The sequence below is a fragment of the Rhipicephalus microplus genome, chromosome X (genome assembly GCF_043290135.1).
Source record: "Rhipicephalus microplus isolate Deutch F79 chromosome X, USDA_Rmic, whole genome shotgun sequence".
Classification (NCBI taxonomy): Eukaryota; Metazoa; Arthropoda; class Arachnida; order Ixodida; family Ixodidae; genus Rhipicephalus; species Rhipicephalus microplus.
In genome coordinates this window covers 347,498,374-347,517,659 of record NC_134710.1, presented here as the reverse complement: position 1 = coordinate 347,517,659, position 19,286 = coordinate 347,498,374, and the positions used below count along the sequence as shown (strand labels likewise).

The 19,286-nt window shown below is 43.5% G+C and overlaps 1 protein-coding gene across 2 annotated transcripts in view; it reads left to right on the top strand.

The window, feature by feature from the left end:
* Window positions 1-19,286, top strand: part of LOC119161155 (cytochrome P450 4V2) — a 52,784-nt gene that overhangs the window by 9,632 nt on the left and 23,866 nt on the right. For both annotated transcript variants that reach the window (XM_075879839.1, XM_037413507.2), the window contains exons 2-7: window positions 1,901-2,013; window positions 3,527-3,615; window positions 6,200-6,390; window positions 7,708-7,783; window positions 15,954-16,080; window positions 17,056-17,304. In XM_075879839.1, the coding sequence (XP_075735954.1) occupies window positions 1,901-2,013; window positions 3,527-3,615; window positions 6,200-6,390; window positions 7,708-7,783; window positions 15,954-16,080; window positions 17,056-17,304 (845 nt within the window). The remainder of the gene's footprint in view (window positions 1-1,900; window positions 2,014-3,526; window positions 3,616-6,199; window positions 6,391-7,707; window positions 7,784-15,953; window positions 16,081-17,055; window positions 17,305-19,286) is intronic.

Below are 19,286 nucleotides of genomic sequence, written 5' to 3'. Positions count from 1 at the left end.
ATACATATATATATATATATATATATATGTGTGTGTGTGTGTTATCATCATCAGAGCAGCAGCAGCCTGACTCGGTCCACTGCAGGACAAAGGCCTCTCCCATATCCCGCCAGTTAACCCGGTCCTGTGCTTGCTGCTGCCAATTTATACCCGCAAACTTCTTAATCTCATCTGCCCACATAACCATCTGTCTCCCCCTAACCCGCTTGCCTTCTCTGGGAATCTAGTTAGTTACCCTTAATGACCAGCGGTTATCTTGCCCGCGCGTGAAATGCCTGGCTCATGTCCAATTCCTTTTCTTGATTTCAACTATGATATCCTTAACCCTCGTTTGTTCTCTAATCCACTCTGCTCTCTTCTTGTCTCTTAAGGTTACACCTACCATTTTTCTTTCCATTGCTCGCTGCGTCGTCCTCAATTTAAGCTGAACCCTCATTGTAAGTCTCCAGGTTTCTGCTCCATAGCCAAGTACTGGCAAGATGCAGCTGTTATATACCTACCTCTTGAGAGACGGGGGAAATATACCTGTCATAATTTGAGAGTGCTTGCCAAATGGGTTCCAACCCATTCTTATTCTTCTAGTTACTTCAATCTCGTGGTTCGGCTCCGCGGTTATTACCTGCTCTAAGTAGACATAGTCTTTTACGACTTGAAGTGCACTATTACCTATCTCGAAGCGCTGCTCTTTTCCGAGGTTGTTGTACATTACTTTCGTTTTCTGCAGATTATTTTTAAGACACACGTTTCTGCTCTCCTTCTCGAACTCTATTATCATGAGTTGCAATTCGTCCCCTGAGTTACTCAGCAATGCAATGTCATCGGAGAAGCGCAGGTTACTAAGGTGCTCTCCATTAACTCTTATCCGTAACTGTTCCCATTCTAGGCCTCGGAAAACCTCCTGTAAGCACGCGGTAAATAGCATTGGGGAGATTGTATCCCCCTGCCTTACACCCTTCTTGAATGGTATTTTGTTGCTTTTTTATGAAGCAATATAGCAGCACTTGATCCCCTGTAGATTTCTTCCAAGATGTTTATATATACTTCATTGACGCCATGATGCCGCAGTGACTGCATGACTGCTGAAATTTCTACTGAATCAAACGCCTTCTCGTAATCTATGAAGGTCATGTATAGTGGTTGGCTATATATATATATATATATATATATATATATATATATATATATATATATATATATATATATATATATATATATATATATATATATATATATATATATATATATATATATATATATATATATATATATATATGGCACTTATCACGTACCCGGCAATACAACAACACACATAGGTTTACAATACATACATTACACCTGTTTCTTACATGGCTGGTGAGCCATTCCAGTTGCATTAATGTGTAGGCAGAGCATGTTTTGAGCGGGGTCTGACCCTTGTTATGTATGTTCATACGTGTTTTTATATATGTGCGCGTATACAAGCACCTACAAATTGTAACAAAACGGGGTTGGCGGGGGGAGCTGTGCAATATATAGAAGGATTGCCTATGAATTGCACAAAGGATCAAACCCCTTGTTCGCGAGTTTATAATGCAAGAAGGGCTGTCATTGTTATTGGTCATCTCCAAGAACAAAATTAACGATACTTGAAATGGCTCACTTCTCTACATGCGGGAAAGTGTAATAAACAGCGGAACAGGTACGCAGTATTGTTAAAGAACTAAAAAGTCGGAAAGAGGATAAAGATCGAGAAATATCAGTAGTCCTGGAATCAGTTTGTCCTTGCTTAGGAGACCAAATGAGTGCAAGTACTGGCGATCATCAAACCACAACGCGCCGTCATGGAGAGTTCGGACCTTTATATGGCCATTGATCAGGAGTGTTCTTGAGGCTGGGGTAAGAGTTTGTGCCATTTTTGCAGAGTTTTTCCAGTGGATTCGGGGTCTGAGTGAAATTCACCGGCCGAAGGGTGTGTTTAAGATCTACGCTGGGCTGTATCCAATAGTGTTCCTCTGCACGGCGGAGACAGCAGAGGTAAGTCGTTGGGTGCTGTTCCAAATAAAATAAACAAGAATAAGCATAGAACAGCTAGGGAAGATCACATCCACGTAAAAACTCGCACTATTGCGTGTCCTTGTGCTGAGAGTAATTTTGATCTAGAGCTGCTATTTGTTTAATGGTATTCATATTGTATAGAGGCAGAGCTTATTGGAAGAAATAAATTTGCTTCTCATAATCGGCGATATCACATATGAGATATAGCAACAATAATTGAATGCCGAATCTCGGCGTCTTCAACTTTTTAGATAGATAATCTTAACCATTATTGCTGGCACGAAAAACTTTGCGAAGTAATTTTAAAAATCATTTGTTGTTAGACTAGTTGGTGCATGTTACCGAGAACAGAATAACCTGCTAGACTTGACACGCACGCGTACGCAGACTTGCAACTAACGTTCATTTCACGCAGCTAGGTACAGTTCCGTCGAATGCAGACAGCTATAGGCATAGTCCTGTGAAAGAAACCTATATATACATTCGATAGAAACCGTCATCGATCATGTGCGATACAAAGAAAACTTGCAATGATCATTACTTAAGAAAGAAGGCAAATGACAATGTCAATGAATCTTCGATCTTTTTGCATAATACCAAGATGAAGTTTATTAATGAGCGCTCTTCGGGCGCTATTCTTTATGGGATTCAATCTGGTGGTGCTTTGTTGTGGCGCGCCTGCTAGAAGACGCTGCTCACTGTACTGAAAAGTAGGCTGTATGGAATAAAAGATATTTGCAAGTGTGCGCGTGTGTGCGTGTCTCGTGAACTTGGCTCTCAGGATGCCTAGGTTATTTCCCTTTTTTTCGAAGTAAAAATACTGAAACAGCTTGACTGATGTGCTTAAATTTAGTGCGACTTGCGGAACCTTCAGGAGCCGCCGACTAGAGAGGGAGGACAAGGTGATTTTTGCGGGAAAGTACCGCTTTCGTTTCGTGAATTATTGAATGGGCAATCAGATACAAATCTCTTAAAGAAGTAAGCTCCAAATGTTTAGAAAATCAATGGAACCAGTAGGAGTTATACTGTTTTCTGCATCATAAGACCTATAAGTTGTGCGATGTAGCAATGCGCGAGCTACGGAGATCACCCAATTTGGAAGTCACTATATGTTCAGTGAAAAACATTTAATATCAATTCCACAATAGTAGTAAATAGTGGTTTACACGTCCCTCAACCACGACATGATTCTGAGGGACACCGTTGTGGAGGGCTCCGAAACTTTTGACCATTTGGTGTTCCTTACCGCGCCTTCATATCGCACAGTACACGTTGCTTTATACAAATAAATAGCGCATATATAAAAGCGTTCCCTGCCGGGTGACAAATCAGTGAAACTAATAATTCGTTCTAAGTGGTGACCGGTCCGAAAAGTAAGAAGGAACACTATATTTGTAGTGGTAGGGAGTTGCATGATTTTCAAATTTTCCCCCACGCAGTGCTATAGAAGTTGACTTTTTGAAATGCCGTGCGTACGCAATTGTGATTGCAGCCACTTCTTTCAAGTACGTCGAACCTGAAGAAGTCTGTTATCTACGACAACATGCACCCGTGGCTGGGGTCAGGAGGCCTTCTCACCAGGTAAGTGGCGGGCAAGGTTAAAGAGCGAAAGACGCGGTTAATTTTACTGTGCAGCAATCCGTTCATCCTTTTTCCTCGGCGCCCAATAACTTCCTGCGGTCAGTTTCCACTTACAACTAAGAATATCGCCACTTCTTGAAAAGCGTAGTCGTGAGCCTCTGTACTTTAGTGCTCTAGAAAAAGAAATATTTCAGTCACTTAACTGGCTGTTTACAAGATCAGGTATAAGAGAATGCAAAAAAAAAAGTGCCACCGAGGGCATCGGCGAAGTATTGAAGGAGGTATACTTTACGAGTCACGCATACTTAAACATGTGCTCGAATAGAACTGCTAACATACTTGAAAGGCACAGTTTTAGCTCAATATTAGTTTCCACCCACTTGTCACACCTTACGACATACAACGCATACATCTCCACTAGCCTCAATGCGGTATAGACTTGCAATGTGAGGGCATGAAAGAGGCGTTTACGCGTATATATATGCATGCACTGAGATCGTCGCATGTGCACAAACGGCCACTTCTTGAAGCAGGTAGTATCCAAATGCTAACTAAAATGAGTGCACTAGACTGCAATTAGAAGGCATTAGAAAATGTCACTGTTGAATTCATTTGATTTATTTTATTAGTTATGTAGCCAGAGTTCTTGAGTGTACGGAGGCGTTTTTGGTGGCAAGAAAATAGTGCGCTTCATCGTACGATGTTAACTAAAAAGATCCGGGAAACGATTCGAATCCTTCATTTAAGAGGTAATCGAGGTAAAATGCACGCAATAGAATCTTCCGCTCATAATCCACCCCTACCGACGGAGACATTTCCCACAGCAGCTGCGCCGAGTTTCCTGGCGTGATGCGAGCCGATCACTGACGAAAAGCCCACGCTTATACAGGGGGTGCCACAGCAAGCATTGCAAGTTAGTTGTGGCGCTGGGATTCGGGCATTCTTTATTCTCTGTGACAGCCTGTGGTTCTACTCAACTTTGTCTGTGCCAGAAAAAGACCTAACATCACAAAAGAACGCAGCGCTGGGCCTCTATGAACAGCCAGATTCCTTGTTCCCTATGCTTTACACGACTATAGTACACTTCTCTTCTTTTACTGCGACATAAATTATATGGAGACTCTCTGCGGGACATTGCCGCCGGAGTCGACGTCGCCGTCACTCACCGTATATGTATCTTTATATATGTAAACGCAAGGATGAAAAATAATCGAGAAAAAGACTCCGGCGCACGAAATCTAACGTAGGAGCTCTGCATCATGAATGCGAGGCGTCCATCATGAATGTGAGCCACAATGGAGCACCTTCTTCAACGTTTAAACGCAAGCTATTTATATCTACCACTTACCCACGGGGATAACGCAATATTTCGAAGAGTGTGAACAATTTTATTGTGATACGGGCATATCTCGAGGAGAACTATCGAGTTTGCAGCATTACCATCAAGAAGGCGCGGCGCGCTCTCTCCCACCCGTACTTTGCCTCGCGGTGAGGAGGGGGGGGGGGAATGGATGCTTTCTCGCGCGCCCTTATCTCGCGGCGGGGAGGATTGTACGGCTCGGCTGGCCTCAGGCTTTCCCTTGAATGATTTTCTTGTAGTTACCGGGTGCCCAAAGGTCCCTGCAATCATTGCACAGTCTCTATTTGTGAGAAGGGCGTGCTTTTCAGACACAGCGAAGTAACAACTGAGACGCCTATTCGCGTTCATCTCTACTTATGAGTACATTTTGTGCGTAATTTGTGCGTGAGAAACGCGGGGCACGTTTCGATCTGCTTTCCAATCAGGTCGTGACCTTCCAATTTAATGCTATCGCGTTCCTTGCTTTGCCTTTGTTGCAAAGCTGTAGCATTTTTTTTTTTTTAAGTCGAAGTCCATTGCACGTACAGTATTCAGTACAATGTTACGACATGCTGCATTAACATGAGAGCAAATTATGATTAGTTCTGTGAAGTCAACTTTTACGCGCATTATTTCCAGACCCCAATAAATAGTATCTTTTTTATAGGTCTGCATGGAAATAAACTCGTGTTGTGTTTTTCTTTTTCTCCTATTTTTATGCTCAACTGCCACAAGTCACATCTATGAATCGAATTGGCTGGATCGTTTTTGCGTGTGTGTTAAATTTAGGACGTGGAGTGCTGCAACGAACAATCTATACCCTATATCTGTACCCTATATTACACACTGATAGTTGCTGCTGAAAAAATTACCCTGGAAGTGATCCCTGTGTTGTGTGATAATGGAGCTTTGCATCAGAAATCTAAAGTGGCTGCCGAACCCTTGGCTAAAAAAGATGCATGTGCTTATTGAAATTCTGCTTGTTTTTTATAGACAAGGAATAAATAGAATGAAAAAAAGACTTTATTAGACAAGAAAGGTGGTGTAAATATCCGGAGCCCTCCACTATGACATCTCTTATAATCATATGGTGGTTTTGGGAGGTTAAACCTCACATATCAATCAAATTTTCAGACAGGCAAGTGCCTAGCGTGCGCAAATGCAACACAATGCCTCTAGCGTCCCCGGCCTAATCTCTGTTCATTGAACGCGATTGTAATTGCGGTGCGCGACGCCTTTACGCAGCTATGGAGACCGCTGGCGGCAACACCGGAAGCTACTCACGCCAGCGTTTCACTTTCGGGTGCTGGATAATTTTCTGCCCATCATTAACGAGCAGGGTGACCGGCTAGTCCAGGAGCTGAGCCAGCTGGCGAGCGAGACCTACGTCAACCTGTTCCCCACGCTCTCAAAGTGTGCCCTGTCAACAATCTGTGGTGAGGCTCCTTGAGGGGGTAGACTGAATACGCAAACGAGGCAAACCTTGATAAAAATATAGCTTCTCTGAAGACACCATATCTACTCGGACAACAGATTTAACCATCATATTCATTCTGTTTCAAGGAAAGCCACTTATATGACACTGAACAATGGAAATCTCTGTTTGATTGCTTATGCACGAACACATCGTCATTATCATGATCATGTCCATCAGACAATGCCTCACGCGAAAACTGCATTCTTTCAACAGGTTAGATGAGAGTTGCGTATCTATAACAGCAGCTGGTCATTACTTTCGAAGCACTATTGCTGGGTACACAGGGTCTTGAAATGGCTCTGAAAACTTTATAAAATAAAGCAAATACCATAATTTCTTGATGCCTTCATAATTACCTTTTCTGCAGCGGCACACAAGTTTACATGAACAGGGACGTCAACCACCACAGTAATTATTATGTTTGTTAACGCGTTAATGGTCTTGCTGCTAACGTTCTCACCTTTAACGGGTGCGATACAATTGTACTTTGGAGCAAATACAATTATCTCGTTTTCCCATTTTTATTGCAAGAAAATGATGCGTTATCACCCATGGGATAACGCAATATTTCGAAGAGTGTGAACAGTTTTAGTGTGATACAAAATTTCTGAAGAAACATAGTAGCTAGCGGCTTTCTGTTGTTACCACCCAATGTTCGTAGCTTTAACAGTAATATAAAAACCTGCGCTGGCCAATAGAAATGGCCTGTTTTTCTGATGGTATTATTTGGGTAATCACACCTGCTTCCAACTGTATATGGCTAGAACACTTCCTGTGTAGGGTCAGTATTCTGTGTATTGTCGTGCGGATGTGGGAGTCTCTTATCGTGCTGGCAATAGTATTCTTAAGTAACGGTGATTAATTATTTTTATGGTGACTACTACTTATTCTGTATTCTGTACAACTGAACAAAAGAGATAACTTAGAGATCTTGACTGCGGGGTGACTTGGAGCGTTAGTGTGTGGCCGTTGATCTACAAAAAACTCTGAAAAGAATGAAACCCTATAGATAGGATAGGCACAATAGCCTATCCTCAACGTTTTTTGCTGTCCTGTGTTCTGGAGCACTCCGTTCTTTTTTTTTTCATTGACTACTTAGAGAGGTCGCTGCCAAATGATTACACGTACACCAGTTTCGCATATCTGATGCTGAAACAACTATATAGATATATTTGTTCCAGCATCATCTATGCGAAAGTGGTGTGCGTGTTACTGGAACGGTTGTAACAGCTTGTCTGAAAGCTTCCGTTGGTACGTTTGCTTTATATTGCTACAGAAACTGCCATGGGTCTCAAAGTCCACTCTAAGGAAAGTACGAGCGCAGTTTACGAGTACGAACGGGACTTAGAAACGTGAGTATTGCATAGGTTATTATCTTTCATCCGGCCTCCCATTGTGGGCGTGGTGGAGCGGGAATAGCAATGATAGCTGTACGTAAATAATGCAGCGTGGGAACACAACGAAAGCCATAGAATGGGTCCTCCGTATTGCATGTCATTATTGATCTTTTGCGTATACGTATACAGTATAAAAAAGCAATAAACATTCAAATAATGAAAAAAATATCGAAATGGTAACGGTGTTGCGCATGCAGGGGAGTTGGAGATAACGCGGGTTGAATCACGGCCATATCGGCCACGATTCAAAGAAGTCAAGAAGCGAATACCGTGAAATTAAGGTGCATATTATACAGGATGCCAGGTTATATTCTTGAACTGTGCGACCCCGTCTCCACAATCATATCAATAAAAACATTGGCACACCTCATAACTGGGCGGTGTCAGTTGCCACTGTAAATCGCTGTATTTAATTAGTTTACTATTCTGGTTTTCTGCAGGACAGTTATAAAGCGTTTTTGAGCGTTATTCCACTGCCACTGCGTTCCCATTGGCCGACTAGTTATTGATTGAACCAAAGAAGTGGGTAAGGGCAGGATATATGATGCTTGTAAAAAAAAAAAATAAACTCGTGAAACTAACTGTAAAAATCACGACTGCAGCATTTCAGTTTGCTCAGTAAGATTAAATCACTGGAACGGAACGAGCTTACTTAATAATTCATTTCTTCACCGTTTTTGCGGATTAGAGCAGACTCGAAAACGACCAATTGAGCTGACAACAGATATAATTAATTATGGTTATATTTAACCTCCTACCCCGTACCCTTGATGAGCCAGTGGTAGCCAGCCCATATTTATCTCTAAAAATACTGTATATGGTCCCGTAAGGAGCATACTCAGGAACTCTTGTGAACTTGTGTAGGGAGCGCCACCTCTCAAACGTAAAAAACTCTTGTCGCAAGTAGTTTGCTTACCTCACCATCAGATGGTGCTGCAGACTGGCAGCAGCGCAGAGGCTGAGGGCGGGTATGTATATTAACGAGTCGTCTCGAGGGTTTTCCGGAAATAAAAGAAAACGCATCGAAGAGAACCAACAATCACCGTGTGACAAGGAAAGTACCACGCAAAGCGGCCTTCTACGGAGGAAAAAAACAAAGCGAAAACGGGTCATGGCTGTTTGTGGACGCGGCACGTGTGCGCGATTGTGTCGACACCCTTCACGAGGGGCCCCGACGTCAAAGACGTTTCACGAAGGGAGGCAATGAAGGACAAAACAAAATATGGAATACCTGATAATTGGCAATGTGTGTTATTCGAAATACTTTGGTCATTATGGTGCACGTCACCGGTCATGCATATTGTGTCCAAGCGGGCATTTTTAATGTTTATTGAGAGCAATGATGCCCGGCATATGTATTCAGCTAAAATTCCCGCGTTTCGGCATCGAAAGCACCATTTCTAGAGGAAATGAAATAAATATATACGTATTGAAACTTGCGAGCCCGTATTATGAACTGATTGTGCGTGACGGCATTGGTGGAAGCTCTATATTATTTATGAAAACTTTGTGTTCCTCCTTTTTTTCATTCATTATAATTTTTCATGCTTCGTCTGAATTACTGTTTACTTTATCACGTCCAAGCTTCAAATAAAAGGGCAAATAATCGTTCCTAACATTTCCTTGACTGTACTTTACATAGGCTTCCTGTTGTACTAAACAAGGAAGCGTACCCATCGGTTTCATCATGTGCACGTGAGTCTAAGTACTCGTGTGGGTTTGCCGTTCACTCCCACAGGAAATTCCTTTGCCGCACAGGATTAGAATGGAGAGATCTGACAACTTCTTGTATATCAAACAACTGAGGTGTAGCAATACTTACTCGTGACCCTGATCTTAAGAATCAGGTTAAAAATAAAAGAAACAAAGTTCTCAGAAATTTTTCATCCTTGTCAGTTGGTGAGCACAATAGTCTTTTCTATATTACCGAAAACCGGCAACGTAAGCATCGTTCGCTAGTGGAAGTTTTAGCCAATCCCCACGCTGTCTGTACCTTTACCAAAGCCGGACAGTTAATAACAAAAAGCTTCTCACGAACAGAAAGCTGCGTGTATGTGGAACTTGAAAACAGAATTACGCGATTTCCCATAATTTAAATCAGACAAAAAAAAATTTGTACAATCTAGATTCAATGTATGGCTGTTTTATGTATATCATCATCATATATTGTACTGCATATGATTGTTTTTGTGTTGGTTTGTAGTTCATGTTTTAAGACATTAAGACATACCACCTCTCCTTGTGGTTCGATATTCACAGCGAATGAGGAAGTACTGCTATCCTCAAGTGTGTCAACAAGCGCGTATGGCGCAACTTAATAGGCACGGAAACTGGGCAGCAGTAACGCAACTATGATTGCACTATAGTGTCGCGATCTTCTTACCGGTGCAAACACGTGGCAGGGCAACAGCTGATCTTTGCTTGGTTTTTGCGATACCGTGTGTACATCGTGTCTTTGTATGCTGATCGTTGGCACACCATATTTCCAAAGTGAGAGCTACAGCTATAGCAGCGCTCGACTGTCGCCACTCTTCGCACTACCAGGTTGCTCAATAACCATAAAGCTATTTCGTGAAAACTTTCGCATGAGCTTAGGCGTTTAAATAAGCTTAACATTTCAGCACCTGCATATTGTATAATGCGTAGCAAGCGCAGCCCTTCTGTCACCGAAATGATATGCTTGTGCGCAAAATGTTGGCTGACAAGGGGCAGGTTGGCTGTGTTAGTAGCCTATAAAATTTTAAACTGTTGCACTGCAATAAACAGACAAGGACCAGGGGGGCGTTTTGCTCGATGTGCTGAAGGGGCAGTACATGAAACTCCTTTGCGGCGGCAAAATGTACGTTGGCGAATCAGGAAAATGCGTAAATGACAGGTTAAGAGAGCGTGCTAAGCTTGTGAAAAATGAGCGCCAAGAAAAAGCGTGATGGATTTTTATCTGGCCACTGTTTGCGTGTCAGGACAGCTCGCCCAACTTGAAACACACTTCTGTAATCAAGAGAGAGAGAAACATTCATTTTGTAAAGCTTGTGATTGAAGCTGGGAGGGTCCCTTGTTCCAAGAACCCTCTGGCCTGGACTACCCACCAGGCTCGAGCACCGAGTTCACACTAATCAACCAGGTTAGGCTGGGAGATCGCAGCCTCTCACGCTTCACTGAGAAGGCTTGGGTCCGCATCTTTGCAGCTGCTTGTAGCCTTCGGACGCATACTTTGCACTCTGTATAGGAGGGGCGCTAGAGTATCTACCACATCGAAGTGTGGGCAGATGTTATAGTGGTCCAACATTTGCCGCATATGGTGCAATAATATTCCGTGGATGAACGTGTTGCTTTGAAGGCGTCTGTAGTCTGGCCATTCGTCTCTTGTGAGTTTTGCATCTGATGGAGAGGAAAAAACAAATGTATTAAAACAGTTTATTCTGAGTACATCTCCGATTTCGGCGAGAGTTGCGTTAGTGTCACTTCCATATAGCTTTTCGATAAAGAGCTGGCATTTTCACGCCAGTGCCACGGCGACATTCTGTACCTAACAGCGTGCACGTATACGTGCGAATTCAAAATAAATCTTGTTCAAAGTTTAGCGTTCCTCCTCATCAAATCGTTTCGTCCCTATCATGTTGATTTCGCTGCAGTATTTTGAAACATCTGCCTGCTTAAGTTTTTCATCTCGTCTTGCGGGAATTATTTACTCAGAACTAGCGCCCCTAACGCTAGGCGGCAATGTTGTCGTCAAGCTGTCGTGTGGTGCATCTAGTATTCACAGTGCTTACGTGAAAAATAGAGAGTAGAAGGGAACGTCACCATGTTGTGTCTGTACGTCATACCGATGGGACGCGTCGCAAGTTGCCTAGCTGAGCCTGAACTCAAGAGGCAATGAACGTAGTACGTCAGTTAATCCACCCTCACGGCGTCCCGCTGGCGCGCCATACGCGTTTCTGAAGCTCCCGTCTCGGTTTGGAAAAACACTTAAATCTCTCGCCACGTTTGGACCCACACTTAAACCGCTTCTCTGGGGCACCCTTTCTGTAAATGAGTGCGAGTGCGTGCTACATAGGTTGTGCAGCCGGATTTCTTCAAATGTGCATGGTGAAACAACTAAAAGGTAGGTAATCAAAATGCGGTATTCTAAACAAAAACAAAAATGAGCGTCCTTAACGTGAAGAAAGTAAAAAAAATTAATGAGAAGTTTCACAACTACGTGCGCTATTATAATAACTGTTGCAGTTTACCGTCACAATATGATTATGAGCGATGCCCAAGGGGAGGGCTCCAAAACTTCTAGCACCTGGGATTGTTTAGAGGTGTCAATACATGGCCGCACACCAAATTGGGGTATTCTGTGAAAAATAGACGTAGAGCGTCAATTATGCTTGTACGTATATAAAAAAGGAACTGTAAAACAACATTTTATTGTGAAGTAAGGCCTAACAGTCACTGGCTATATAAATCTTGCCCACTGCTGGAGAGCGCCATTTTGGTCATTGTGTCTGTGACGTCCTATACTTCAAAGAGTGCAGTCGTCGTCTTCTGCTTAAATTTCAGTCCCTGCCCATTCTGCTTAAATTTTAGTCCCTGTTTCTTCCCAAAATGATGCCCATCGCATAATTTTCGGGGGGAAGCTGAAGACAGCGGTAATAGCTCCATGGTACGCGCGGCTGACCACGAGACAAAATCGTTGGCCAGAATACAGACGCTCGCAATGCAAGCGCTTTGTGAAGTCACGGCTCGTGAGTGCGCTAATGTTGTCGGGCTATCGAGCCGGTCGCGTGTTTACAAAGATATCTAATAAATATTGGGTGCTCGACTAAATGGGCTCCAATTTCACAAGCTTGTTTGTGAACACCCAATGATTAACTGATATAATAGAGAATATAAGCGAAAATTGTTGTCACGGCCCCTTTACGAGAACAATATATAGATAAGCAGACCTCAAGCATTTCGCCTTCATTGAAATGCGGCCAGCGTGGCCAGGATTTTATCCCACGACATTCGGGCCAGCAGTCGAGCACCTTAACTACGAGGCGACTGTGACGGGTTAACTACGCGTATTTAACCTCTATCAGATAATGCCCATAAGCTACTTTGTTGAGCCACTTCTTATAAAATGCCTCAACAAATTCAGGTGAACGAAGCTGCGGTTGCTTTGGCAACAGCTCACACCCAGGCGAAGTATATATTCTCCCCGATCTAAAACAGTCATTTCTAATTTTCCTGTGGGTTGAATTCATGCACCCGCCCAGCGCATCTTTCAATTCCTCCGTCTTCATGATCTAATATAGACAATTTTGTGGGTTCCTGAATATTGTGGTCATTCCGGGAATACAATAGTCCATGAAAAAGCTCGATTAATAGTCGATCTAGTAGTGGACGGCCTGCCCCCTTTTCGCAACGCCCAGGAATGCCTACTCACCTACATTAAAAGTACATTACATTACCGCAATTCCGCACATTATGTTGCTGTCTCAGGCTGAGCAAAACGTTTGGTGCGGACTGCAAACACGCTCATTGAACTCCCACTTTACCAATTTTACAATTCACCAGTGTGAAATTTTGCCCCATTGTATACTATAGTCTGGGCTCCTGTCCACGAGCTGACATCACTCATATACATAGAAATTACTTTTGCAAGCCCCATCCCCCTTTGTGGGGCCTGAGTGACGGGAGCGTTGGGAGGCTGGTCTGCGCAGCTCATGACCGGAAGACCACCTGCGGGTCGTGGGCTGGGCCACGGGAGTCGCCGACATACAAGGATTTCCGGCCACCAAGTGTGGCCTGAGAGACCATCGCCTTCTTCTTCCCTGACAACTTACCCCTCTCACTAGACCCATTCTTGGTGTCAGTAAAGTGTTATCCTCATCCTTTTTTGCCAAGAAGCAGTGGGTATTCAGCCTGTTTAATCAAATCGTTTTCCTGCGCTTCTAATATAACTCGTTAAGCCGGAGTAGGAAGGGACGTATACTGTAATGACGCCAGCTCATCTGTCCCAACTCGGCCTTTGTTCGTGGTGTCCGCCATGCTTCGGAGTGGACGCCCAGAAAACAATGGGGAACGGGACCAACGCGTGCCGCGAGTCACGTACAAGAGCCTGCCTGCCAGCCGAGCTCAATCTTTCCGCTATGGCTTGCACTTGGAATGGCGCCGCTAAATTTTCCTTCTCGCTTTAAGAAGACAGACAGAAGCATGCTAGTTAATTCATCACCTCGTGTCATAATGTTATGAATTTGAAGAAGCTAACCACACTCAGGTAAACTAAAATCGTAATAACGAGTAAAATACCGGAAAAGTTTTCAAGTAAAACATCAATATTTCGTGAAGTTCATTTGATACAATCAAAGAACCTTGTTTAAAACTCTGTCATGTTTATAATTCAGTTCGAAACTTTGTGTTAGGTCAACTGGCAAGCTTGAAATTGGAGAAGGATAAGCAAATACAGGGAGATACTTTTATTAGAGTACCTGGCTTGCTGACTCTTCTGGACTGGGATGAAGGGAACGTGTGAAAAAGATGAAAACTTACGACAATCGTAAGAAAATATAAACAAGAAACTGCCCGCACAAGTATGATCAATGCGCCTGATGATGATGGTGATGACAAAGAAGAAGAAGAAGATGATGATGATAATGGTGATGATGGTGATGAAAATGATGATGATGCTATGTGGGGTTTAACGTTGATAATGATATGTAGGGTTTAATGAAAATAGGGCACTGTAAAACTACAATTGGTATGACGTTGTGAAAGGGATTTGGAAAGGTGTTATGGTCCCGGGTTTGTCGTTCGGCAAAGCGCTTTTGCGCATGAAATCAGAGTTTCAAGCAAGATTGGAGGTTTAAACAACGTGGCATAGGTGGACTTCCTTTGGGAGCACACGGGAATATCCCAAATTAAGGGGTGCATGGTGACATGGGATGGATATCTTTTGGGGGAAGGGAAGCTAGCAGCAACATAGAATTTGTGGAATAATTGATTGAAACGTGGGCTTTAACGTCCCAAAACCACTATATGTTTATGAGAGGCGCCGTAGTGGATGGCTTAAAAAATTTTGACCCCCTGGTGTCCTTTAAGTCCACCCAAGTCTGAGCGCATGGTCCTACAACATTTCCGCCTCCATCAGAAATGCAGTCGCCACAACCAGGATTCAATCCCACGACACGCGGGTCAGCAGTCGAGTACCTTAGCCACTAGACCGCCGTGGTGGGGCGATCGAAGCGCCTGACTATCCTATTAGCCACTTATGCAGTTTCGGAGCTCATGCCATACTAACTAGCCCAAGCTGCCACACTTCTAAGTTACAAATAGGCACACATCAGTACTGTCAGAGTAACACGGTCAGCATTTAGTGGAAGACTAGAGGGAAATGATTCTGTTTTCCGTTTAGGGGTGGATGTCAAACTTCTCGAGTCTATTGCATAGCGTCGCTGTGCGTGTACTCAGCAGAAAATGCGGTACAAGCATGGCGAATGTGTAAAACCAACCTCAAGTGCTCCTCATGAGACACCCCCCCCCCCCTCTGGGCCTGATGAGAAGTTCAGGGCACCTACTAACTCAGACCATTTTCTTTCTTCTTCGGCTTTTTGTTGAAATTTCTAAGCAAAAATTGACTTGCCAGGCCACTCATTCATTATGCGTTTATTTCATGCTTAGGCTGCCCAGGGTGTACAGCTTAATAAGTCAGCGTAATAATCTGCACGTAGCCATAACATGCGCCAACTGCTAGTGGCATGCTTTTTCCTAAGAATATTACCACTCTTCTCAGGTTTCTGGGCCCTCTTTTGGCGTGTCCTAATTATATTGGTCTACAAAGAACCTTGCCACAAGCACACCTGTAAAAGTAGGCCTAACACAGCATCTAAAAAGCTCTGTTCTTAACGAGTGAGTGATCTACAGTAATGAATATAATGAGCAGCTCAAACACTCAAGACAGTATATGGTTACATTTTACGTCAGATTGGCATCTCAAGTTACCAGGATGCATGTGTGAGTGAAATAGGGCAGGGGGCAGGGGGCCCTTTTTCGTAGTTGAGCCTCCCCCTTTCGGGCACGTCAATGAACTGTAAGCAGTTTCGTGATCTTTATGTTTCTTTCTCGGCTTATTATCTTCCATTCATACTCTCATCCACTGTAGAGCCATCAAGCTCTTTATGAAGCGGGTGTTGCAGCCATGGACCTGGCTCGATGTGGTGTACTCGGCAACATCGAGGGGAGTCAAGTTCGGAGAGGTGGTCAAGAGGCTGCACTGCTTCACAACCAAGGTGACGTCTAGTTACGCGTATAACAGGCAACACACTGGGTCTATACAAAGCTTGTTCGTGCTTTATGACTAAAGTAATTGCAACTACCCGTGGGAATAAAAGTTATAAAGCAAAACGATCACAGCTGGGAAATCAACATATACACACACGACAAGCTTGTGTATGCCTCACCCTAATCGTCGCGCGTCTTTTTTTTGTATTGTATTTTTCAATTCAATATATTGTATTAACATTCGCACCTACTAGTCTGGTTGCAATAAAAGTCTAGGAAACCTGCGTTGGACAGTAACGAAGTGCCATGGTGAGAATAAGCATTTGTAGCTCTTATTTTCTTTCTGTTTCTTCAACGCCACCTTGCCTGCGTGAAGAAGTTTGTATCTGGAAGTCCGAGTTTTTGTCTGCACTACTCATGCCATTGTCCTAATCTCTAAGGAAATCATCAAATCAGTGAAAGTATCCCAACTTTCGGGTCCGTTTGTGACCTTTTTTTGTTCTTTGAATCAAAAGTAAAGAAGTAGTACAACAGAGAAAAAATTCCACACAACTTACTAAAGCACCTCACCCTGACTTAAGGCAGCGTGATTTGCTTTAAGTATACCTCACATTTGAAATAATTGCGACATAGCTGAGCTGTCCTACGATAAGGTAGTGACAAAAAAGTAAGAGAAAAAACTAAACAAAGAAAGTTTATGAGCATTGAAGGACACAAACTTTTATTGTTCTGCATTTCCAGAGTCAGTACGGTGTATCAGATTGTTTGCAAGCGTGAATCAAAATCGCTAAATCAAAGTTGCGCCGAAAGAAAAAAAATATGTCACAATTGTCAGGTGCGCGCTATCACACGAGCGACACCGTCATGGAGGGATTGAGCAACAATCCCACGAGAAGCGCCGGCGTTACAAAGAAACAAATTATCTTGCTACCGGCAGACGCGACACCAAGGTCTTTCTTTTTTTTTTTTTTTGCGAAATGCAGGTCATAGTTGAACGTCAAAAAGCCGAGGCAGCCAGGCATTCAGCGGGGAATAACGAAGCCAAAGAAGGTGTTCTCGATATCGACGGTGGCGGTGGCAAGACCTTGGTGGTGCCACATGACACTGCCAGTGCCCTCACTGAAACTGGTGCCGAGCGACCGGCATTCTTAGACCTGCTGTCCCACTACTACCGACAGGGCATCTTCAGTGTGGAAGATATGAGGCAGGAGGTTGACACCTTCATGTTCGCGGTGAGCGCATGCGCTGATTATCTACAAGGGTACTATAGAGACCAAGGGTCAAAGTGATGGATCACTTTTGTTCGCAATGCGTCCGAAAAGTGGCTCAGGTACTTCGAGCTATCCCTAGTAAATTAGCGGCCCGAATTTTTTAAAGCACAAACAGCACGGAAATGCACAAAACAGATGTCGCTCGTAGTAAAGCCATCATGAACAGGGACACTAGATTTTGTTTCCTCTTGTTTAGAGTACATCTTCCGCCTCTGCCGACCCCCCCCTCACGTGCTGCTGTCGCCTGCCACCATGTTTTTTGTAACCTTAAAGGTTTACAGAGCGACGCAGACGGATCTTCCTGGCAAAAGTGAGCGGTAAACGCGCCCCACCAGCCCCGCTTTCTCAGCTGGCTGTGTCTGCAACTATTCGGAGTGACCTGCTAGACCATGCATTTTTTGTAAGAGCGTGGTTGCCGGGAACTAGTGTCCCCCAATAAGGTTACACATCAGTGTTTATTTGTTTTTCGCTACTTAAAAGAAAAGAGGAAAATATTTAGGGTTTGTTGTCTTCAGCAGTTCACATGTTCGTTTCTGCAGATGCGCTTATATCGATTAAAGTTTTTCTAAAGATTCGCCTGAGAGATGACAACTGCATAGTATAGCACTTTTTGAACTAGTTAGCTGAAGCATCTACTGCACGCCGTGGCGGCGTCTGGCAACGATGGTGAAATGTCACATTAGCAAACAGCACACAAAGCATAACAGAAAGTGCAGAAAACGTCTCCAGTGCAACCGTAGCCTGCGATGCTGTTCCATTGTTGGCAATTCACACCCTGTCGTACTGTCTCGCTTGGACTCTTCATAACCACAAACAAAATTATAAAAAATGAACAAGCAAACAAAACGAAGAACCAATGCTGCGCTGCGCGTCTGCGCCGATCTCGCTGACTATCGTCATCGTAATGCGCTGACATAACGTGTGGCCTCTGATCGCGTGCTACAGTTTGAAATTTGTGATGCTGTAGCGGTAAGAACGTGCTGTTGGGTGGCATTACTCTTCATCGATTTCGAACAGCACCAAACCCTTTCTAGATTATGCACTTCAAACTAACAGCGGTAGACAGTACAATATGGAGTGTATCGCTGTGCCTTGTAGGGCCTGACCTGAAGGGTCGTGGGCGCAGCCTGAACTGGTTTTGAAATAATGTTGTTAGTATTAGTGCAACAGGCTATTAGATCCGGCATAGTCATTGAATATATATTGCATTCTTCACTATCCTACCTAAACGGTGAATGCGGCCTGATCTTCAAAATCAGGCTTGTTATGGCTGTATAATAACAGTGGATGTGTCTTTTTTTATAGCTCAAACTCTTGTCCGCGAACCAGGTTCCTGCTGCAACTCTACTGCTCGTTATTTAGTTACCGTATTTTTAAGTCAATTAGTACGTCGGTCACCATGACTGTAAATGTTACCTCGCGCATTCGAAGTATTGTAAGGCAGGTTTATTTAAAAATAAGTACGTGAGCGATTGTCGCTTTGTTTCACAAGTTCGACGCGGAATATTTTGAAACCCACGCCCTGCTCTCGCTGGTTCTACATGGATATGCTTTGCAAACGCACAACTACAACGTTTGTCAAAGGGCACACGTGCAATTCAGATCACGCGTTAAAATGTACGGTGAAACTGCTCTGGAGATATGACACACTCGAAAGTATCTGTTAAGGCCCTGTTAACTAAGTGCCTCATACCCACACCCTCTGAATATCGTTGCTTTTCTACATATTTATGTAGAGCAAGGTCTTACAAATATTTCATGATGCTTCATGGCTTTGCTGTAGGTTTATTGAGGGTGTGCGTCATCCCCAAATTATCATGTTACTTGGGAGATAATATTGGAAAAAACGATGACATATCAGATTTATTGCTGCAGATGCCAGGTTTGACCGGAAAGTGCAAGAGAAGGAGTATCCTCCGCCGAAGTTCGCTTGGATGAAGATA